We start from the raw sequence: 25,517 nt of genomic DNA, 5'->3' as shown, positions 1-25,517 counted from the left end.
AACAAGTTCTAGTTGATTGTATTTCTCCTAGTTTTCCATGTCGGACAGAAATGTGTCCGTGTCGGACGGTAACTTTTCGCAGTGGTCTATGAACGATGTCATCCTCGCACAAAACCTAAAACCTCTACCTGACGTTTTTAAACATTAAACCTCGATGTTTCTGAACAACCAATCATTCACTTTTGCCCATCAGGACTCATCCATGGGAATCAAATCCGTCTCCGCCATCCGCCGCAAATGGCAACAGAAGAATTTGTGTTCATGCAGGAAACACGAGGCTTCATATCATGTGGGCCTCTACTTGATATAATAAGCACGCAAATCTAAGACAGAGAAAAGAATAATACCAAAATTCAAAGCCACCAATATAACAATATTGAAGTCATGGAACATCAACTCACACGTTTCTCTACCTCTGATAGAGCTACGAAATTTCACAGAGAGACGAAGAAGAGGCTAAAACTTTGGATAACAATTAAATAGAGCAACGGCAGAGAAGTCCAACTAGCTGGTATGTTCCTTAGTAGATTGGTATTCCCTAATGTTGATGCTATAGCTACATCCACATTTTCTATTAGAAACCAAATAATTCCATCTTATTCGAATATTAAAATTCTACGAATTGCCAAAATGGTTTAAATTGCGTCCAGAAATCTCCAGCTTGAAAGGTAATGAGTGGAGAAGAATTCAACATCTCCAGTGTAGTGTTGCCTTCACGGGTTCAACGGTCAGTGGGAAAATGATCCATCAAGCTCTTACATATGCTCCATATTATGAGGCTTGGATAATGAAGGGATATAGCCCTAGCGGACAAGATTGTCCAATTTCTGCAGTGACCCATTACCTGGACGTAAGTATCATAGGTTGCAAAGAATGGTCATTTTTTGCTCAATGTTGATGGATGGGAACTAGTCTTTTACAATCTATATTTAGTAACACACATCAACACCGATCCATATTTCAGCCGCAAGATGAACTCCAAATTCCCAAATAGTAACTACTAACTAGAAGGATCTGCAATTGAGAACACATTCACACCGCCATGAGGAAAGAGAAGCCATGCTTGCTTTCCTTGTTATTTTCTTTTATAAATGGAGTTCTTATATAGAATTTTATCTAATATACATATCCTTTTGACCACCTACGCCCGATATATAGTCTCTCATGACCAATCCTACTGCCTAACAGAATCAGATACTATGTACCCGAGAAACCATCTCTCTCCTTTGGTTTTTAATTTTCCTGTACATGGATCTGTCCGTTTGGCACAAAGCCTTTCACAGCTTTAGTACATCTTTGTCATACCATATTGAACAGTCCCAACTTTTCTGTGAGAAGCCGCCACAGTTGCAGCAGTGCCGATCGCACTGTACTGAGCCTTGGCATGCAACAAGTTTGTATTGATTGTAATTCGGTCATCAACTTGTTCCACCCTATTCACTCCTGCCCGGGTCAGAAAAAAAGGGTTGGAGTCAATGTTGATAGCTATATCTGGCGCAAATTTTGTTGTTATGCCACGTTGCTGGACTTGCTTTTGTGAAGAACTCAGATTTTCCAAGGCGGATCTCTCTTGCTTCCCTGTGCTAGATTTGCGATAACCATATGCAGAAGGGACACCCTGAGCAGGAAGTAATGAGCCTCTGACAAAAGTTCTTGGGTCATAGGCATCTTTCATGATACTTCCCTTGTCGCATGGAACAACTGACCCCGCAACTTTTCCCGGTTTAGCTGTTCCAGTATATACAATAAACCATTATTTACTTACAAAACAATATTTAACCCCAAAATTAGATGGCAATAAGAACTGACAGTACCTAGTGGAATTCTTTGTGGTGCCTGCAGGGTTGATATATTTACATGAGTTCCATCAGAATATCGGGAAGTTTTGTTGTATGTTTCCTCAGCAGACTGTCGATCTCTTAAGCAAGCAATGGTCTGTTCTCTGGGAGGAATTGTGTTTGAATGTATAATTGTAGACCTGTAAACGGCATAGAAGGAAATTAGTTGGTGATTCAAAGGAAACAAAGGCCAATCACAAAGCACAACCTAGCATTGTAGCTCCAGGTCAGGGTCTATTTATATAGCAACATATTGAAAACCCAAGAAGGCAAGAAAGGTAACAGTTTATACTTCTGTCAAGGAGAAAGGGAAGAGAGAAGAAAAAAAATAATAATAATCAAATGCAAGAAATGGCAAGGAAAAATGTCTGGATTAATCTCTGTCTCTCTCTCCCCCCACCTTTTCCCTCTTTTCTTTTTCTCATTTTTTTTTTCTTTTCTCCCCCATTTTACAATGAGTTAGTACTTGGTAGTCACAGAGGAGGAGGTGCCCTGCTCGAGCACCAATTTTCAGAATTCACTTATCCATCCTTCGGGTGTGCATGTTCCAATCTGGGACATTCATATTAGTTCGGTTTCTTTTAATGGGTTATGTGTACATGAACACCGTTGATCCATCTAGTTTTTTTGCTTTGAATTACTACCTCACTATGAATATAATGCTTTTGCTAACATTATTGCAACTTTTATAATCATTGCATTTGCTTGACACTAACTACCAAGTCCTGCAATGTTCTCATGCGCCCATTCGGAATAATCTTCTACACTTAATCCACACTCGTATGTTCTCAACATTACGTAATTCATCCAACACCACTACATTCTCACCACTGTCCATTTCATCCTACTTAAAATAGGGTTTTAAAGCAGTGCATGTCTCTTCCTGTGCAAAAGTTAAACATAGCAGCCAAAAATACTTCCATCAAGTTCCATATCAAATCAAAATAAATGTAACCAATGTATTGGATCAATGTGGATGATAGAGCTGTGATTCTGTGAATCCAAATTCAATCCCATATATTTTACATGGGATAGCCATTTTTTCGTTGCATCATGGGTCACATGGGATGCAACAACCATTATTTAAAACCCAGGCACAAACAATAAAATTTTCTTCATTTCAAGCATGGCCCATGCTGTTTTTCCATCCGCCAGCTTATGCAGAAATTATAAACTTGGTTTCATCCTTGGCTCTCACCAATTTTTAGAAATTTATGAAGTTTAGATGAAGCCGATGGTATCCGGTTTATCACCGGCAGTCTGCTCAGGGTTCCAAACTCAACAGTGGCAACTAAACATGAGGGTTGTTATATAACATCTGTCTGTAACTATTACAGACACTAGCTGTTGACATCATCAACACCATTGTCTAATATTACTAAACAGCAAGGAACTAGTCAAGCATCATAATTTGTACAAAAGAACTAATAGCAAAGTAATAAGAGCAGGAACAAGAATAGTTTCAAGTAAAGAAATAACATAGCTGCAGGAGAAAATCCCATATATATTTACCTAGGAAGAGATACGTGCTTTCTTTCAAGTGGAATTACTGGCCCACTTTTACCACCATTTTCCTCAAGATGTGCAAACTGCCTTCTAAATTGATCAATGGCACTGTGTACAAAACAACTATAAAATTAGGGTAAAGTGTAAGAAAAGGTATAATTATATTAACTACATCCGTAAGATGAAAAATATTAGAGAAACCAAGAAATTTAGAACCTTGGTTTTCTTATCACCAGAGGTGTAGAGAGAGAGAGTGAAATGGAACCTTGGATAAAGAAAGTTAGTCCTCTCAGTTCCATTTATGTAGTCCTTGAGCAATTGAGGATGGTATTCCAGTATCTCTCGAAAAATTAGCTCTCGCACGTCCTCCTTTGTAACCCTTCGCCTCTCAAACTCAAACTCTATCTTTGTTATTGGTTGACAAGACAGCTCCCTCTCAACTTTTGCCAGCCCCTTGAAGTAAGGATCTGCTAGCGCCTGGTGAAAAGTCAGACACAAAAAAAATTGACTTGTTAACATTCTAAAGCAAAAAATATCCACATGCCACACCCTAAACTGACCAAATTTAGTCATCAGATTTGTGTTAAGGGGAGAAAGAAAAAACAGATAGACAGAGATAGAAGACAAAGCAAACCTCTTCAGCCGTTGGCCGGTCTTTTGGATCAAAAGCAAGTAGCCTTTCCAATAGACGCAACGCCAATGGATCAGTATTTGGAAATTTCTGAGCTAATGGCACGGCCTGCTTTTTCCTCATGGTAGTTAAATATCTCCTTGCCTTATCATTTCGAACCTGGAAAGAATGAAGTTGATAATGGATTAAATTTATGATGCAGGACTTCTTGTTACAGATTATAGGCCTACATATTTAGAAAGAAAATAGTTTATTTAGGTTGTTTCGGTTTTTTAATTATTAGGACATTTTTGGTATTTGGCTTTGTTAAATGGGTTAGGTTATTTTACAGTACCTATATAAGTAATTCTTAGACGCACTTTAGGTACTTAGGTTGTATTAGGATGATTAAAATTGAAATTTAGTGCTTCATGTCTTTTCTCTGCATTTTTTATTTTCTTTTCATGGTTCTACATTAATCCATGTCTGTGTTATGTACAAGAAACTATCTGGATTGGTGTTTGTATCATTGTATGTGCACGTGAGAGTGTAAGCTCATGGTGGTACATGTGGGTGAGGGTATTCACTATTCAGTCCACACGCATGGATGTAAAAGGAGCAATAAGGTCCATTTGTTTCGCCAAGAATAATGTCTGGAAAATATTTCGAGTATTATTTTCTGATTAATTTCCTATTATTTGGTTGCAATAATGGCAATCAGTTAGAAATCATTTTCTAGCAGTTTAGAATAATAGCTAAACCTTAATCCTAAACTAGTTGGGGTCGGCTACACAAATACTTTTTTGTCATTCAGCTCCGTTTAAAGCCAATTCCATATCAGTATCCAAAAATTGTAAATCTTTTTACAACATTTCTCTTCATGTCATTTTAGGTCCCCCATTTCCCTTCTCACTCTTTCTAACACTAACTTATCTATAATTTTCCTAGGTATTCCTTGAGCATAAAAAAATGGTACCAAAGCCAAATCAAGATAAAAGCTACAAGGATTCTTTATATATATATATATATATATATATATATATATATTTATAACCTCTTCAACATTACTCACAAAACAAGTTTCAATGATGCCTAGTGGCACTAGTAATTCCCTCCATTGCCACATCAAAAGATTACTTAAGGATAGTTTTTGCACACAATTAGGTAGATGATCTTGTAATTTTTACATGTTAATGGGACATTGGTTAATGAAGTTCACAAACAATTACATGGTAACACTTCTACAACAATTCAAGTGTATAGCTTTATGATTAATTCCATGCATTACTTCGCCAAATGTTTCCAATAGCACTCCACTTTAACAAACATTATTGAACACATGGTCAAATGTTATTGGCTTAAGAAGCTGACTTCCCAATATATAAAAATTGTCATAGAACTCCTGAATTCTTCAATTCAATTTAATAACCCAATATTATTCAAGAATCCATTATAAAATCATCTCACATTAATTTTTACATCAAAAATGCAAAAGGTGATGTCAGAGTAGAACTCTCAAACAAATAAAATCTGGTGTTCTATCAAAGATGAACAGTAGCTGGTAGACTAGTAAGTATGTCTTCATGTAGTTTCCATATAGGCCTCCCTCTTTTAATAAGTTCTTCAAAGTACAGAAATTGTTCTCTTTTCAGATGGAGGAGTCATTTTCCTTGAACATGGCCTAATTTCTCCTTCACTAAGAAAACATTTTCTATTAACCAATTTTCCTAGGTTCCCTAAACACCAGAAAAAATGCAGAAAATAATTTCCATGAAATAAATGGAGCCTAAGAGTGAAACTAAAACTTGAGCAACATGACCAAATGCTTATACCTGAACTAATAAAAAGATAATTTGACTTACCCGTGATATTGTATCTAATGATGGGGTACCAAGCAGATCTGTCATCAAATCCAGTTGATGAACAACATTTTTGCCAGGAAAAAGTGGTTTCCCTGTTAGTACTTCAGCAAAGATGCAGCCTATACTCCATATATCAATTGCTGGTGTATACTGTATCCAGATGCCATTAAGTTAAAACAACAACAGTAAAAGGAATGCAATGATGGAGAGCAAAAATTGCAAGAGAACCAAAATCATTCTTTTCAATTGTACTGGAAAAAGAATATATACATTTTCATACTTCTCATATATATGATAAGTCCAAAACAGTTGCAGAAAAACCTAAAAACTTGTTTTCCTACCTCGCTATGCTAATTATTTATCTGATTTAGGGTACACAATTACACATGCTATCTCAGGATTATGCACACTGGATAAACTAACATTTTCAAAAGATTATATATATATATATATATATATATATGCTTTTCCATGAAGGGTGTCTTAGATGAGTAGCATGTGGGTTGCAAAATGCCATAAAAGATAGGATTGGATAGGATGTCATATGTTGGACACCATCCCATCTCTGATGCAGCGTGATATTAAAAATTGGACACCATCATAATGGAGAAGCGAAACAAAACAAGATAGAGGAAAAAGAAAAGAATAACATAGAAAAATAAACAATTAATTGAATCACATTCGCAAGAGGCCAGCAGCATTTACAAAAGCAAGCCACAACCCACAACTACATATGACCAATACCATTGGTAGCTGCCATTGACAGATGATGCTTTAGTGAACCAACTGTACTCCTATGTCTATATCACAATAATTTTTAGCTCATAAACAAGTTCATAATTTAACTACTCAGCAATGTTAAAACAATAATTGTCTTTGAATCACCAAACATAATCTCCTCAAATAGGGAATTTAACCACTGGAAAATTATCTGTTAAATATGCTAATACCCACTTCTTTCTTCACCAGAAGTCTCATCTCATAGAAGAGTACGTAAAATAATAGAACCAACCTATAGAACTGCCACTTAAGTTTCATGTCCAGGACCCTAGTCCTAAATAACTACAATTATAGCTATTAGATCTATGAAATCATACTCTAATACTAAATCAATTTCAAACTTGTCAACACATATGTTCAAAGACAAACCTTAGAGAAAAATGATCCACAAAGTTCAGGAGCTCTATACCATCGTGTAGCAACATAGTCCTGTAATAAACCATGAAATTTCAAACCATCAGCCTCTCCATTCCTACATATATAAAGATAAGTATGCACAAATCTGGGTCTACACATGAAGTATAGCAATTATAATAGGTCTAATATGTTAGATAGCATACCGTCCAAAATATTGTTGAGGGGGTATCACTGAAAGCAACTCTTGCTAGCCCAAAATCACAAATTTTAAGTTTACAGTTCGCATTTGCCAATATATTCTTAGGTTTTAAATCTCGATGATAGACATTCGCTGCAGGCAATAAGATAAGGATTAGATATGTGCCACATTGTCAAGACATTCCAATGTTGAATAAAAAAAGAAATAGAGGAACGAGTGAAAAAGACAAATAAAGATAATAACAAATAGCATCCAAAATTCCAGGAACAATACATTTCAACAGACGGAGAAGTTTCAAAAAATATAACAGTACAATTGAAACAGTTGAGTTATGCAGGTAGAGAATTTGTCGCCAATCTAAAAATGGTCAGAACAAGAAAAGGCATGACATCTTCCACATCTATATATGTCATCCATGACAATGGCCTATTGGCAGTAACCCAGTTTTGCTTTTGACAAATATGAAGAAAAATATGTATTGAAGTAGTAAAGTAACAAAAGAACTATAATACCTGTGTGGATATACTTTAATGCACGAAGAAGCTGGTAAAGAAAAAACTGATAGTGCTCTCGTGTCAAGTCATCATTGGCTTTAATGACTTGATGTAGATCTGACTCCATCAGCTCGAAAACAACATATATATCTTTAAAATCCCTTCCTGAAGGTGGAAGCATAATATGTTTAATTTCTACAATATCAGGGTGCCTTAGCAGTCTAAGCAGCTTTATTTCACGAAGAATGCGAGCAGCATCTGAAATGTGTTCAAAAATATCATGTATTTTCTTTATTGCCACTTTTTCACCAGTGTGAGTGTCAATTGCTGAGCAAACAACGCCGTAACTGCCTTTGCCAATAACTTCCTGAATTTTATACCTATTGGCATCACCATATTCAGAGAAAAAGTCCACTTCTGTCGAATTCTGAAGCACAAGATTCCACGTTAGATGAGTTACACATACAGATATGCATGCATTTTATGTTCTAAGTGTGTCTGTATGTATGTATACTTGGGTTTGTACGTATGGAACCTTGTTAACTATTAATTTATGAAACTAAAGTACTAAACACAGAGCAATGGAAATTTTATATTTAGCATAAGATTCACATCACATTTTTTGCCATTATATTCTTTTATTATATCCAACTGAACAGTGTATGTGTTACTAAAGAATGTCAAATCAAGAGTTATTACAGTCATGCCCAATGTTATTTAGCACTTAAAGGACTTGAAGAATGTCTATTTAACAAAGCAATGGTAAACCTTTAGTAGTATCATTTTACTTAATGAAAACTATAATCATGCTATTCGTATTGAAAACTGTACAGACATAAATGTTTCTCAACTTTTAATTTAAAAAGGCCATGGTATGAAATACATGGGAAAAAGAAGAACAAAGGGCATTCTAACAAGAATAATTGAATGGATAATTCCCTTTGTTATTACTAAAAGGTAACCATAAGACCATATCAAGATTGGAAGTTTTCTCTGTTGCAACAAATTTCAATTTATTTTCCGAAGAGGTCGACTCCACATCATCTAAAAGTCCTTGTAGACAATTGCAATAGCAGGAAATAACAATTGGAACTCATAAAAAACACATAAAGCAAATGGCACCGCTTATGAAAAGACCGAAACACACACAAAAATATTTCACATGTACTAAGATAAGGAAATAAAAAATGAATTTAACTAGATAGACTGAGTTCTTAAGAGCTTAAGTATCCTAAACTAAGACCCATCAAATCTAGATACACTGAGTACTCACAAGCTTAAGCATCCTGAACGAAGACCCACCAAATCCCATTATCACATATCACTAATATGGTAGCGGAGAATTACAAATTTTCTAATTTCTCCTCCATATCAGGAAGGATCACTGAAAAGGAAAACTATAATGCAAAGGAACAAGTAGCTACGTCAAACCAAAATGCAATCAAACCTGCAGCCTCAAAATATAGGCAATAAACAAATATTCAGAAACTGGAAAATAGACAAATTCATTTACTCCAAGTTGTAGAAAATAAAAAAGGGATGTGCAAAACAATAAAATCAAGTGTTTTTTTTTTAAAAAAAAAAAAGAAATGGAGGTGAACTGATGCAGGAAACCACAAATATTTAATAGGAAAAACAGTTTTTGATAACTGGTAAGAAAATCCACTCATTAGTCAGAATCTGTTCCACTAGTAGATAAGGAAGGAGAATAAATAGGAAAAAAAAAAAAGGCATCTAATGAAATCAAAGAAAAGAATTTACATTTATGTTAATGGATTGCATTCCAGAAATAAAAATGAAACCCACTTCTCAAGAAGAAATTTAGATTCGATGATGCCATTATCCAGAGTTAGGGGAGGAAAAGAAGAAGAAGATGTCAAAAGCACCCTACAAGTAAAATATATATACAGGATCTCCCGCAAAGAATACCAAAAGGACATATATGTTTGTATCACAATTTTTTCATAACAAAACCTACCAGAAAAAAAAAAAAAAAAAAAAATTCCCACCCACCTACCTAACTACCAAAGATTTTTTTTTTTCTGGCATTAGGATTGAATAGTTGAATGACCTGAGCAACGCAAAACTTTCCCAGTTTATATGATATGGAGATTTAAAAATAATTTTTGTTGAGCAAGTGTTAGCTAATTAACATTCAAGAATAATTATCTCCTCCTCCTCCTCCTCCTTCTCCTCCTCCTTCTTCTTCAATTGTACTAAAAAGTGATAAATTCTCAATAGACACATAAAATTATTCAGAATTTTCTCTTATGTAAAGAAGAAAAGAAAATAAAAAAAATAAAAAAAAGAGGAGGAATAAATAAATCTTAGTAATGAAGTTAACGTAAGAATAATCCATCACCTTCTTCGGGTGATCTTGCTGCATTTTGTTTTCCTTTTCCGTTTAAAAATTTCCAAACTTAACAATCGTTTGTCCTAACGACGATCTGCTTTGGCCAGTTGAGATAAAAACAAACCAGAAAAAGAAAAATAAAAATAAACCTCAACAATAAAATCAACAACAAAAGTAATAAGAAGAAAGGATCAGCCACATTTGCCCCACCTACCCCTGCTCCTTATGAACAGCCCACAAACCCACCCTATTCTCCTCCTAGAATCCTTCACCACCGTACATAAATTCCAAACCACCACCAATTCCCTCATACACTGCTCCACCTCCTCCGCCGCTTCCCATAATCCGACCACAAAAGCTAGCATGAAGCAGCGACCGCCTTTGGACAATCCAGTAACAAGAAGACTAGCAACTCAAGCATTTCCTTAACCTTTCGGCTTTACTTAGTGTGAAGATCCAAATAAATTCAGGAACCCTAGACCAGAGTCGTTATAGCCTTTTTTTTTCAATCTTCAAGGAAGCTGTAACGTGTGGCTTTGAGTGCAGAAGCTGCAAGATCTCAACACCGACAAGTGAGAGAGCCAGCGGCAGGGAGGCGTATCACGTATAGCGTGAATCTAGAGCCATATTAAGAAGCAGGGGTATTTAGCGGACGTATAAATATTCGGATAAGGGTATTTCAATACGGAAGTGGTAGTATTCTGTAATTATACGGAATTTCAAGGGTATAGGTGTTGGGAATTAATCAATTGAGAGAGGAATGAAAGGTCAATTTTACCCTGAATTTTTATTAATACTTAATAAACTCATTGTTAGACCGGGTTAAAAATGAAAATAGCAAGTGGGATTTTGGTTGGTATAATTATTAATATTTTTGAAGGAATTTTAATATTTTTAATATTAAATTTATTAAAAAAAATAATAAAAGTTGAGAGGCTCAATTAAAAATAAATTTGCATGAAAGGCTAATAGCAAAAATGTTCGAGGTTTAAAAAAGGGATTTCTCATAGAAGAAAATAATATGCACAGCTGTTGGTACCGTTTGCCAACGCGTTACGACACGTGGCTAGAATCTGGATGTTACAGTGGGGAAATGTGGGTCCGCGTGTTAGGTACAGGAACGGCATACGTTTGATTGATCGGTGATCCTGGCTTGTGGTGGAGTGGTGGGGCCGCTGATGACGTAGCATGCAATTTCTACATTTCTGCATGGCTTTTTGTCTGTTCGAATATCTTAGATTTTTTAGGTAGAATTACATGTATTATCTAAGTGACATTTGCTCTGCATAAAATAATCTATATATAAAAAATATTTTTTATTAAAATATCTATTCTTATAATATTAAATTAATAATATATATATATATATATATATTTATATTATGCATAGCAAGATCATTAAGATTCAGAAAATTATATTATTTAAAATAAATAAATCTAAAAATAAAGGATATCTTATATTTTATTTTTTAAAAAAATATATTTTTCCTTACTAATATTCAAAATCAGTTTGGAGAGATATGGTAGGAAAAATAAATATAGAAAGCTAAGCAACAGGACAAAACTTTGCTACTATTCTCATTCATTAATTAAAAGAGGAGTAGGCAAACGAAAACCACCATCGTACCAAACACTTCCTCCAATTTGGACGTTTTATCCAACTTCAACTGAATTCTAAGGCTTAAAAATTAGCATTTGAAAATCCATATTGGAGTTTATATAAATTACCTAATAATTTTTTTTAATAAATAAATGTATTTAAAATTTTTTAGATTAAATTTTGATATAATATAATATAATATAATACAATATAATCAATGATATCATATAATTAAAAGTATAATATAATATAATTATTATTATATTTTTATATTTAATTATAAAATAAAAATATAAGTAATATAATATAATGATAATTTTAATTTTAATATTTAATTTATTTATAATATTAATGATAAGTGATAGTTATTCAAGTGATTGGTAATCAAGTAGTAGTAATAGTTAAATAGTAGCAATGATGGCGACAACAGTGATTAGGTGGTGATAGTGACAGCAAAACAAAATTGTAGTGGTAGTAACAAGATGAGGCAGCGGTAAGGACAGTGACTATATAATAGTAGAAATGGCAATGGTTATGTGATGATAGCTATGATCAAGTGGTGGTGGTAGTGGTTGTAATAAGGCGGGATAATGGTAATAGTAGACAAACAATAATAGTAGTAGTGTTGATATAAAAAAAAATTAAAATAAATAATTATAATTGTATTTATTATTTTTATGTATAATAATTATTATGTTACTTTAAATATAATTAATTACATAATATAATTATTCTTTCATTACATTAATTTTTTTTATATTATTAAATAACGTAATTAAATATGTAATATAATCGTGATTACAAATATAATCTTAGCATCTGAAATTATTTATATGTAAAAATTCTAATAAATACTAAAATGAATTCCCCTTTTTAATTCTACATGACAAAACGTGCCTAAACCTTGCACATCAAAAGTAGTCACTATCGTTCAATCATTTTTAGTTCCTTTGTATAAAAAGAGTGAGTAGGTGTAAAGTTAGAAAGAGGTCATCTTTATGTTTTCAAAGAAAAAATTAATAAATTTTAATTTAACATTGTTATAATTATTAATATTAGCATCGATTTTCAAAATTATAATATGAAAAAAATGTATACATCTTGATGGGCTACTTCAATAGATTTCATTTTTAACACGTATATCTAAACATTATCGCATGTGAATCTACATCATGAGATTGAAACTAGAAGGAAAGGTGATTATATTATTTTCTTTATTTCTTTTTTAATGAAGAAAATTTGAAGTTAAGTAAACTTCAATTAAAACTTGAAAATAACTTATAAGAAAAAAAAAACATTTATATATGTATTCGGGTTTAGTTTTCGTTTAATTCGTAAAAAAATAATTTATATATATAAATAATTTTCATTTATTCATTATATTTATATTTTTATAGAGGAATGTATACTAATTATAATTTTAGTTTAATTAGGATCATAGTATTAGAATTATAATTAATATTATAATTAATTGATAACCTCATTTGATATTCAAAATTCAATATTTTATTATGAAAGCAGCTCTAGGAAATGTAGCCTAGAGCTGAAAATTTATAACACATCATTTTGGTTGTTAGATCAGGTTAAAATGGTAAGAACAAAATTTATTTACAAAATTTGACTTCATAATTCCTCATTGATGACTTTAGATAAGCCTTCAGCTTTTTCAAGGATAATATTATCATTAGACACCACCTACACACACAGGACCAGCAAATCCCTTAATCAATAAATTTTTAAATAATATTTAATCCCCTAATGCCAGTGCCATTAATTTCTTAAAAAAAAAAAGGCACATATAGAATCACCGATTTGCCCTTGGTCAACCCCAGTGGTCAGTGCGCACAATACGTATATGAATATGGGTAGAGTTGAGAGTATGATACCATACGTAGCCACTAGGGAAAGTGCAAAAGGCAATGCCAGAGGGTATATCCTCTGTTGTCTCTCTACTCAACCCCCCCTTGCCACGTGATAGTTGCTTTGAGTTTGTGATCGTGGAGCACTGGGTCCCACTCCCACTGCCCTTAGCCATAGGGGCATCATCCACAATCCACACATCCTTAATTTTATTTTCTGAGAAATTATAACATATTATCCATGCGTGAAAAATAATACACTTTATTATTGTAAAATTTTAACTTTTTTTAAAATAAAAATAATAAGTCTATAGATACAAGAAAGAAATAATCTCTAATCTCTGTTCTTTTTCTATGCCTGCTCACCTCCCTATACTTTTTTACCCCTTCCACTTTTTGTTTTATTATTATTATTTATTTCGATTTCAAAGGAAGCAAACCTTAAATGATTATTCAATATTTAATCCAATAAAAATTTAATTCGCTCAGTTCATTTATAAAAAGAATCAAACTCGAATTTAGTAATATTCAGTTGGTTAAAACTCATTGCTCAATTCGTAAAAAAACTTGTTAAATGGATTAATGAATAGGCTAATTTGAAAAAAGTTTATATTAATTATTATATTTTATTATATTATAGATATTTATTATTTTATTTAAAAATATTTTAAAAATAATATATTATTTAAAGTTATGTTATAATCATATTTATTAAATATAATTATTTATAATTTAAATATAATTTTTTATAAAAATTAAATTATTTTTTATATGAAAATTAATCAAAATAATGTAATTTAAATTTTAAAATCGATTATAAATCTAAAATTTACTCTGTAAATGAATCAAGCTATCCAAGATTTAGTTCGATGAAATACTTGATTTTACTCAACTCATTTAGAACTTATATTTTAAAATGAGTCAAGCTTGAACTTATAAATATTTGACTTAAATTCAACACAAATTAAATTCAAATTCAACTCGAATTTGAAAAAGTTTTGATGACCAAAGTTTAAACTCCTGTAAAGCTTTACTCTGCTCAATTCATTTACACCTCAAACTAAAACTACCATATGAAAAATAATAAAATAAATAAACTTTCTTTGAAATTTGAAATATAACATTTTATAAAAATTTAATTCAATTAATTTTTTTTTAGTCAATTTTTCATATTTGAAATGAAAAAATTTAAATTCTCTTAATTTAAACAAAAAATTTATTTTCAAAATAATAATATAATTATATAAAAATTCAATTGAATTATTTTTAAATAAATGATTTATTCCAAACGAATCCTCTAATAAAAGAAGATTACCATGAGTCTCCGTGAAACACCAATGGACAAGAATATCGGGGAAAATACTCCAGATTGATTTTACAGTAATCCATTATAGCATAGATTATCGCTCAATCATTCTTTTGTGCCACAATGACTTCCAATAGCACAGGAAAATGAATTCTCTTTTTCTAGAAAATAACCAAATCATGAAAGTGGTTTTGAAAATAGAATTATCGGCTCATTTATCACAGGTATGCATGAACATCCCACCCTAACAAAACCCTTGTAAGTACCTTGCTCATATTTGCAGAGCATCCGCAATGGATCCAGCAAGACTCAAAACTTCAAATGGAGGTTTATTTGCTATGGCTTTGACAGTAAGGGGGCATGAATCTGTGATCCAAAAGAAGGCAAATGCATTCCCCGAGCCTTTTGAAAATTAAAGCAAATGGAAATATGATCAGATAGTTAAACGTTATGAATGTTACGCAGAATGCATAAGCAAATCAATAAATAAAAATGATATGATGCGCATGAATGACAAAATGCAGGTCTTACCATCACTTTTACGAGTAAATCGCTCCCAAGAGCGCTTAGGAAACACACCATGGGTGACATATGCACTCACTTTCGCCGCACCATGAGCCACTAACACTTTCTGGAAAAACAAAGTTCACAATTAGTAAAAAGAGTCAAAAAGAAATATCAACTGCTAATTTATTGGCCTAATACATGAATGTGCACTTAACATAATTGGAAAAAAAAATACTTTACATTCCCAACCTTAACTTATTGCAAGCCTAAATTTTTATGTTTATAGTAAATATAACACAAGTTGCCCAACTCTTTAATGAATAATGGAATAAATCAAGTTTAATCCATTATATATGTGTGTATGTGTGTGTGTGTGTGTATACGGACACACTAATATATTTGATCTGAAAAATCGTACCTATTAGTTAAAAAAATAAAATAAAATTTGAAATATGTAATAGGCCAAAAACCAAAATAAAAATACAAGGGTGTAATAGGTCAAAATATAATGTTAGGGTGCAAAAGACTTTTCCCAATACGTTTAAGTGCAAATTTGAGTTAGGCCTGATTTGTAGGAGTACACGATATCCATGGCCATGATATTCATCTGAACACAAATTGAAATGAAAGGATAGGATGATTCCCAAACAAATCGCAACATAGACAAATCTTAAACTAATGCCAATTCTTATAACCCTGGCTAATATCCTCTATCCTAATGGCAATTAAGACCCATAAAAGGCTGTCATAGAAGAAAAAACAGGTTCCTTCATATGTCAGGTAGCACAAACTGCATGAACATGTGGGTGCTAGCTAATTTTGTTAAGCCACTTTGTGCTATCCCACTGGACAAGCAACTTGGTTAAGCCACTTGGTGCTATCCTACTAGACAAGCAACTTGGTTTAAGTCACTCAGGAGGACAATTTCCATCATGCAACATGACCATTCAAATACACACAAACGTATATAGAATGCATATACAAATAATATGAGAGAGAAGGAATACATTTTTGTTGGAATAGGTAGTTTATACAAAAAAAGCAGGAGTCAATAACAACCAATTAAGATTGAATTATGTATTGCATTATTAGAAATTCACCAACTTTTCCTTCTCATCCCTTAGAAAACTGCCTTCATTTCATACATGCTATTTGTACAATAGGCTGTACATTTTAATAATCTAAGCTACCTTGAGGACCTGCCCCAAAACATTTTCCAATTCTAGAAATTAGAAAACACAAGACTAGCTCCTGTGTATTTCCTAGACAGTTTGTATTGCTATTAATATCATTATAAACTTATATTATTATTAGTTTTTCAACAAAGTGACTGCCAATGCTCTGTTGAAACTTTCAGGCAGCCAGCTAGAAATAATGAAAGGAACCCAACAATAAACTTCTGGAATATTCATCAGAATGGGTTTTACCCCATTCAGCATTTCCTTGAATGTGTGTCTGATGTTTGTTTCAGAATTTAAACTTGCATTATGAGATAAGTGGCAGATTTGACACCACAAATTGTTAAAGGTAATTCAAAACTACAAGAATCTATCAGTAGAATTCGATCAAGGAAACAGCTTTTGACATGAAAGTTAGGGAAGAAAGAAAGGAATTAATGTAAAAACATTATTTGAAGAGAAAAGAAATATGATATAAGAAGCAAATGCTATCTTCTACAAGTTACAATGGTTACATAAAACAACTAACACAGTAAGGGCAAGACATTGAATAATTTTGACAGAACACGAGTTACAAAATAATTAATATGTTAACAAGTCTTAGAAAAATAAATACTTTGGGATATGATGGGTTTTAACAGATAATGAATACCTGACACTCAATAAGGGTGCCTCCAGATTGCACCAAATCATCAACAATGACTACATGACAACCAGCAGGATTTCCCTCCTTTAGTCGAACTATCCTCTTATCACCTTCACGAACCTTTGTGCACACCACCTACAACTCAACACCATGAGTTAGCAAGACCATGCAACAGTTGCAGATTTGTGGTATGAAATTATTTAGTCCACTTAAGCAAATTTCTAAACCAACCATGGGAAAATGATCCAACAGCTTGTGGAATCGTTTCCAAGCTCCATCATCTGGAAACGCAACAACAATCTGAAAGATAATGGCATAAGGCTATTAAATGAGAAATACATAATTGGCAGCAACTGAGCTATTCCTATTGTGCTAATAAATTCTCAAGGAAGCAGAACAGATATGATCACAACAATGGCAAGAAACCAAACAAAAGCAACTGACAAAAACAAGAAGCATTTTTATGCAACAAACCTTATCAGAGTCAGGAAGCTGGTGAAGACGTTGCTTTAGCAGAGGGATCCCAGTCTCAAACAAAGGCAAAACATGGTCCCCAAAATAAAATCTTTCCTGCATATTTTTAGAAAAAGGGAGGAAATGAATAAAAGAAGAAGAATGACAGAGAGAGAGACTTGTCACTTGATAGAAAATATCAACAGTACCTTCAGCCACTAAGAATATGTTCCAAGGCTTACAAAAGAAGATGACAAGAGAACAATTTAGATATACTCTAAAGCTAAACAACAAAATATGGCCAGAGGTTATATATACGTTGATAGTAAAGAGGAAACCCCATAACATTAAAGGGTAAATTACAAAACCCCAACACTTAGTAAAATTCAGACTTGTATACTAAAATGGGAAAAAATCGAATAATTTCTTCCCTGTTAAATTATAAAATAATAAATAAATAATAGATAAATAGCATAAAAGATAATGGGGAAAAACCTGTAGAGCATGTATGTCATAAATGACTAGACTAGTGGGACCACCCCTTGATATGGGAATGTTTGAAAGTATCCTTGCCATGGTAAATGCAGTTGCAACATCCCCCTCTTCTTCCATTCGCTCAAAGGAGCCAGTTGGAAAGAATGGCAAAACCAAAGTGAACGAGGCAACAAACAGCCGTGGGAGTGCATATATGACAGAAAGTTGTTCAAAGATGACTCCTGGGGAACTGAATGCCGCAAGAAAGGCTACATGTTGACCTCGCATATCTTGTGCATTGTTTATATAAAGGTTTGGAAACCCATCATCAAAATTCCTGAAAAAAGAACAGAAACTCATCAATACTCCGTATCATGTAAACTCATACATCTACAAGCTGAATATCTTTTCTTAACTGAGAAACTCCACCTGTGAACATACATAGCCAGTCTGAACCCAGATAAAAGAGGGTCAAAATGGGTGATATTCAATATTACACTTTGTCATATCTATATGATATATAAGGATTCATATAAGCTACCCCGACTAGACTGGGATTAGAGCATATTTGAGTTGAGTTGCTTTTGATTGAGAATTGTGACACTTTACAAACATTTTATGCACTCATCTCCCTGCAACAAGTATATCATGCTTAGTTCCTCTAACGTTGTTTTCGAGAAGTTTTCTTGAAAATTTAGCTTTTTGCTCTAAATTTTTAAATCCAAACCAAACAATAAATATATGTATACAGTATATTTGATCAGAGGTGGATTGGGAATTAGGCATGCAAGAGTCATTGAGAAACTAATTTTTAGTAATGACAGATTTGTTGATCTTCTGGTAAGTAACACATTCTGACTCTTAAAAAAATTTTACTCCTGCATCTGTTCTCTGCTCTCCTATTCATATGAAAATTTATCTTTTATGGGTTCTTCAGTCCCATACTATATGCATAAATATTTTTAGATAAAATCAGGTTGTGATGTTAGATATTTTATGTCCCCTTTCTCACTCAAAGAAAGGGGATGTGTTTTTATGCAAGATCTTGGAGGAGATACAGCTTAAATTAAAGTAGAAAACCAAAACTCAAATCCAAAAAAATGTTAGTAATCTTTTCTAAAATTTTGCATTCATAGGAAATCTCAAATAATATAGAGGAAAGGAAAGTTCCAAGGAAAACCAATGTAGAAAAAGGTCATACTGCATTCAAAAGGATCCAGGAAGTACTGTTCCTAGCATTCCTATAAAAACTATCACAACCAGAAATGTAGAAGTGTGTAAGCCAAAATGATCATTCAATTTTCCATTGAAAACAGAACTTCTTTATCCTATCAAAAGCCAAGATCAAATATGTAATCCATCCAACTGTATGCTAAGGAGAAATGGGAACAAAGCAGAGTCATTCATTTATTTTCACAGTTTAGGGAAAAAGAGCACAAAAATTACCCACATCATATTCATGGCAGCAAAACAAAATAATAGAACAAAGCACCACAACAATTAACCAAACAAAATTGCACAGACCTCCAGTTGATGGATTGAAGAGTGATGAGATCAGAGTGAGCAGCAACTTTACGGGCAAGGTCTTCACAGTCTGCACAGTAAAAGAGATGCACTTGCTTCTTGTGATGCTGAGTTTGAATGTCTGCCTTCTTTTCCATTTCCTTGTCTCTCTTGCTCGGCCCCAACAATACTACAGATTTCAGCACGTGTTATTCATGCTGGGCTGAACCAGAATTTAGAGCTTTTATGGTTCAATTCCATTTGACAAGCTTTTGTGGAATTCAATTGAATTCCATATTTTGTGTGTTTACTTTGAATCAAAATTAAAATTCAATTCTAGGAGTTCAATTCTATGGAATTGGTCATAACTAAAATAATTCCTATCAAATTTGATGGAATTTGAAATGAATTTCACAAGACTTATATAATAACATTTTTTGAATTAAAATACCCTTAACAAAAAATTTTCACTCAATGATCCATCTTCTTATATTTATTAATTAAAAAACTTACGAAGTACCATTAATTAATTAAAAAATAAATAAAAAGAGAGAAATATTTATTTTAGCTTCTTATATTTATATAACTCCGCCTAAGTAGTTTGCGCTTAGCCGGTCCCAAGCCCGGATAAAGGAGGAGGGTTGCGGTAGGTGACAACCAGCGTAAAAATTTCGTCACACCCTATGATATGGATTCAAATGATATAAACGTTGGGGCGTCCTCTACTAACGACGCGCTACATCGGAGCCCGGGTGTAGTGATAAATATGCAAGGGTGTAGGGCGTTCACCGAAAGCGACGCCATGCCGCGCGCCGGTGTGGTGTTAAGTGAGCAAGGGTTCCCACATCATGGACGGGTGTGGGTAAAGAAGTTAGTCCATAAGACAGATAATAGAACAAATAGTGGAACAGAACACAAGATAGACATAGAAAATAATAGAAGATATCATAGAAGTAGACCAATTAGGAAGGAGCAGGATAGGAGGAGGATCAAGGTTGGTACTTGGAATGTTGGATCACTTACAGGAAAATTAATGGAGCTTGTGGATACCTTGGAAAGGAGAAGGGTGAATATTGCTTGCATTCAGGAGACTAAATGGGTAGGAGAGAAAAGTAAGGAAGTGGGTAATTCAGGGTACAAATTGTGGTTTACCGGAAAGGAGAGAAACAAGAACGGAGTGGGTATAATCATAGACAGGACATTGAAAGACGCAGTAGTAGCTGTGAAAAGAGTAGGAGATAGAATTATACTAGTAAAGCTAGTACTAGACGGAGAAACAATAAATATAGTTAGTGCTTGTGCCCCACAAATAGGACTAGACAGTGAGAGTAAACAAATGTTTTGGGAAGATATGGATGATTTAATGCAAAGCATACCGAATGAAGAGAATGTTTTCATTGGTGGAGATTTGAATGGACATGTAGGAAGTGATAGGCAAGGTTATGAGAATGTGCATGGAGGTTTTGGTTTTGGCAGTCGAAATGAGGAGGGAAAAAGCATCATGGATTTTGCTATGGCATACGACCTAATACTAGCAAATACCTACTTTATAAAAAGAGAGTCACATTTAGTGACTTTCAAAAGTGGGCAACATAGAAGCCAAATCGACTTCCTCTTAACCAGGAAGACAAATAGAGCTCTATGCAAGGATTGCAAGGTCATTCCAGGAGAAGCTTTAACAAGTCAACATAGATTGGTGGTCTTGGATGTCAAGTTTAGGAACAATTCAAGTAAGGTCAGAAGAAATAGTGTAGCTCGAACAAAGTGGTGGGAGTTCAAAGGAGTAAAGCAAGTGAAGTTCAAAAATGAGCTTCTTGAGTCCGAAGTAGGGGTGTGCAGTTTTCGATTTTAACCGAAAAACCGAACCGAACCGATTAATTCGGTTCAATCGGTTCGGTTTTAAAATTTAATCGGTTCGGTTCGGTTCGGTTTATAATTTTGATAATTTCGGTTTAATCGGTTCGGTTCGGTTATTTTCATAAAAAAATCAAAAAAACCGAACCGAACCGAAATTATTAATATATAGGAAATAAAAAAAAATCGAATCAAACCGAATCGAACCGAACCGAAATCAAAGAAAACCGAACCGAATCTAAAGATTTTTGAGTTTTGATTTTCAATTTTTTTTGTTTTTATGTTTTTATTATTTAGATTTAATGTTAAAAATATGAAATTTTATAAATTTCGGTTTGATCGGTTTAAAACCGAACCGAACCGAAATTTATCGATTCGATTCGGTTCGGTTTTCTCTTATCAATCGGTTCGGTTCGGTTTTTAAAATTTTCGATTTTCGATTTTCGGTTTTTTCGGTTCGGTTCGGTTCGGAACCGAACCGACCGTTTGCACACCCCTAGTCCGAAGTATGGAAGCTAGATATGGAGGCCAATGATATGTGGATACAGATGGCATCAAAGATTAGAGAAGTAGCTAGAAAAGTACTTGGGGAGTCTAAAGGACATGGACCACCCTCAAATGAGAGATGGTGGTGGAATGAGGAAGTACAAAAGGCAGTGAAGAGAAAAAGGGAATGGTATAAGAAATTACCTAAATGTGATAATAATGAGGCATATGAACAGTACAAGATAGCAAAGAAAGAAGCAAAAAAGGCAGTTAGCCAAGCAAGAGCACAGGCCTTTGAAAAGTTATATGAGAAACTTGGAACTAAAGAAGGGGAGAAAGATATTTATAGATTAGCAAGGAGTAGAGAAAGGAAATGTCAAGATCTCAATCAAGTTAGGTGCATTAAGGATAAAGAAGGAAAAGTGTTGGTGAAAGATGAGGACATTAAAGAAAGATGGAGAAATTATTTTAATGATCTCTTTAATAATAGTCAAAATGGAAATAGCGTGAATATAGATTATAGAACAATAGAAAAGAATGTAAATTATACTAGAAGGATTAGATCTTTAGAAGTAAAGGAAGCACTTAAGAGAATGAAAGTAGGTAAAGCTGTGGACCCGATGAAATACCAAGAGAACTGTGGAAGTATTTGGGAGATATGGGAGTGGCATCGTTAACTAAATTATTTAATAAGATTCTAAACTCAAAGAAAATCCCAGATCAATGGAGGAAGAGTATTTTAGTACCTATTTTTAAAAATAAGGGAGACATACAGAGTTGCTCAAACTATAGGGGAATTAAACTCATGAGCCATACTATGAAGTTGTGGGAGAGAGTTGTGGAGCATCGACTACGTCATGATACTTCTATCTCTCTCAATCAATTTGGTTTCATGCCTGGTCGTTCAACTATGGAAGCGATCTTTCTCATTAGAAGCTTGATGAAGAAATATAGAGATGGGAAGAAAGATCTACACATGGTTTTTATTGATTTGGAGAAGGCTTATGATAGTGTTCCAAGAGAGGTCTTATGGAATGCGTTAGAACAAAAGAGGGTATCTATTAGGTATATACAAGTATTGAAAGATATGTATGAAGGAGCAACTACTATTGTGCACAAAGGAGGGGACACAAGAGATTTTCCGATCTCAATTGGATTACACCAAGGATCACCATAAGCCCTTACCTTTTACATTAGTTTTAGATGAACTGACGAAACATATACAAGAGAGTATTCCTTGGTGCATGATGTTTGCGGATGATATTGTTCTGATAGATGAGACACGAGAAGGAGTCAATAGGAAGCTAGAACTTTGGAGAAGTACTCTAGAGTCAAAGGGCTTTAAGTTAAATAGAACGAAAACAGAATACATGCATTGCAAGTTCAGTGAAGGCCAAACTGGTGATAGGGAAGGAGTTAGTTTGAATGGAGTGGCACTGTCCCAAAGTAATCACTTTAAATATCTAGGCTCAGCCCTTCAAGTAGATGGGGGATGTGAGGAGGATGTTAGTCATAGGATTAAAGCCGGATGGTTGAAGTGGAGACGTGCCACGGGAGTTTTATGTGATCGTAAGATTCCCAATAAATTAAAAGGAAAATTTTACCGCATACCATACGATGGCTATGCTATATGGTAGTGAGTGTTGGGCACTGAAAGAGTCCTACGCATCTAAGATAAGAGTTGCAGAGATGAGAATGTTAAGGTGGATGAGTGGCCATACTAGACTAGATAAAGTCCGTAATGAAAGTATTAGAGAAAATGTAGGAGTGGTGCCAATTGAAGATAAGTTGAGAGAAAGGAGATTGAGGTGGTTTGGTCATGTGAAGCGTAGACATACGGAGGCTCCAGTTAGACAAGTAGAGCACATTAGGCTAGAGGATAGAAAGAAAAAAAGGGGTAGACCTAAATTGACTTGGAGGAGAGTAGTACAGCATGACTTAGAAGCATTACACATTTCTGAGGATTTAACCCAAAATCGTTCAGAGTGGAAAAAGCGAATCCATATAGCCGACCCCAAATTTTTGGGATAAAGGCTTAGTTGAGTTGAGTTGAGTTGAGCTTCTTATATTTCAGCTGCTTATCAATTTTTTATGCCTATTCACTTTCTACTTTGTAAAAATAAATAAATAAATAAATGCTCACTTAAATAATGTGAAAAGTATTTCACAACAAAAGGAGGAGATGGACATTAACAAAACCATATGTGCTGTCACCTTACAATTCTTCCTTAACAAAAAAAATAAATGCTCACTTAAATTCTTCCTTAAAGCAACCATTTGCTCTATAAACAAAAATAAATGCTCACTTAAATTTTTTCCTCAGCTACCTGTCAACTTTCAATTAATGGCAGCCATTTTCTTTTGTTAAACACAAGTATTATAACCAGAATATAAAATTCACTTCAATTTTACTCTTGAGGGAAATTTAAGAAATAAGCATATGAATTTCAGTTATGAAATTATACCATTGGCTTCATTTGAAATAAATCATTAGCAAGAAAAATAATTCAATTGAATTCTCACATAATGGGTTGATTACTGTTTCTTTTAAAATGATTTTTTTTTAAGTCAAAAAGAATTCTTTCATTTCAAACATAAGAATTGACCAAAAATAAATCAATTAAATTAAAAATTGAATTGAATTCTTGTAAAATTCTAGTTTCCAAACAAGGAAAATATGAATTAAATTCTAGTTGTGTCATGTCAAACAATCAGCGGAATTCATTTCAAATGGATTCTAACTAGAATTCAATTGAAGTCCACAAAATTTTATAGAATGGAATTGAACCAAACACTCTGTTGTTGAGAGAATAACCAAACTGAAATGAACTATACCAACAGAACTAAATTGAACCAAAATATTGCACATAAAAATAGTGCACAATCCTCAACTGCTGCAATATGATCAACCCCAAGAACAAAAGGCAAATTCTTGACAAGTTTAATGCAAGTAACTTAGCAAAAAATTAAAAATAAAAGAAAAAGGAGACGTTTAAAGTATAACATAAATCGTTCTCAAGGCCAGTAGAAAGATGTGACCTAAAAAAATCAATACAGGACAAGTATGCAAATGGCAGCATTTGAGCCCATACACCAACTCTATTTATTTGCCCATAAAACAAAGAAAAATTAATTAAAAATTGGAATTTCACATTTACCTCTCTTCTTAGTGGGAAGAAACCCTAGACTAACAAAATTGTTGAAACAAAAAATAACTTGGCAACTGCCGAGAGCTGGAAAGAGAGTCCCGCAGAGTAAAGGTTAAACCGTCAGAGAGGCGAGACTAAGAGAGGGCAGAGACAAGGCCTCGACAGCTGCAGAGAGGAAGAGACGAAGCTGCGACAGGATGTCGTAGATGCAAGAGATGCTCGAAGGGAGAGGCAAGGCTGCAAGAAGAAGAGGCGAGGCGACTGGGAAAAGAAGCGTAGAGAGTCTCTGTCTGGACCATGAATTGGGTCCTTTTCTTTCTCCTTTTTTTTTTTTCCTTGTTTTTTGTTTTTTTCACTTTTAGGGTTCCTGAATTTTTTGAATTTTTTAGCAAAACGACAGTGGGTTACAGTAAAATTAACTAATGAAATTTTAAATTTTATATCCCTTTACGCATATAAAAAATATTGTCCAAAATTCAAAAATAAATAAAAGTCTTTTAAAT

At 33.6% G+C, this 25,517-nt stretch overlaps 2 protein-coding genes across 3 annotated transcripts; both read right to left on the bottom strand.

The window, feature by feature from the left end:
- Positions 1-1,043: 1,043 nt before the first annotated feature.
- On the bottom strand, positions 1,044-10,626 carry LOC110635093 (mitogen-activated protein kinase 20). 2 transcript variants are annotated; one of them, XM_021784297.2, is made up of 11 exons: positions 10,210-10,626; positions 10,009-10,093; positions 7,665-8,073; positions 7,157-7,284; positions 6,966-7,025; positions 5,817-5,966; positions 3,979-4,134; positions 3,610-3,821; positions 3,351-3,452; positions 1,815-1,978; positions 1,044-1,728 (listed from the first exon to the last, which is right to left on the bottom strand). In XM_021784297.2, exons 2-11 carry the CDS (start codon positions 10,030-10,032, stop codon positions 1,286-1,288), a joined length of 1,848 nt encoding a protein of 615 aa, XP_021639989.1. In that variant the 5' UTR covers positions 10,033-10,093; positions 10,210-10,626; the 3' UTR covers positions 1,044-1,285. The 2 variants fall into 2 exon arrangements, with proteins under 2 accessions (XP_021639989.1, XP_021639988.1); XM_021784296.2 differs by having other exon boundaries at positions 10,214-10,626.
- Positions 10,627-14,808: 4,182 nt separating this feature from the next.
- On the bottom strand, positions 14,809-25,336 carry LOC110635105 (ribose-phosphate pyrophosphokinase 4). Its single transcript, XM_021784319.2, has 8 exons — positions 25,024-25,336; positions 19,547-19,715; positions 18,044-18,359; positions 17,570-17,665; positions 17,327-17,395; positions 17,102-17,230; positions 15,296-15,395; positions 14,809-15,166 (listed from the first exon to the last, which is right to left on the bottom strand). Exons 2-8 carry the CDS (start codon positions 19,681-19,683, stop codon positions 15,036-15,038), a joined length of 978 nt encoding a protein of 325 aa, XP_021640011.2. The 5' UTR covers positions 19,684-19,715; positions 25,024-25,336; the 3' UTR covers positions 14,809-15,035.
- Positions 25,337-25,517: the final 181 nt, after the last annotated feature.

This window comes from Hevea brasiliensis, chromosome 16 (assembly GCF_030052815.1).
Source record: "Hevea brasiliensis isolate MT/VB/25A 57/8 chromosome 16, ASM3005281v1, whole genome shotgun sequence".
Lineage (NCBI taxonomy): Eukaryota > Viridiplantae > Streptophyta > Magnoliopsida > Malpighiales > Euphorbiaceae > Hevea > Hevea brasiliensis.
This window is presented reverse-complemented; position numbering and strand designations above follow the sequence as displayed.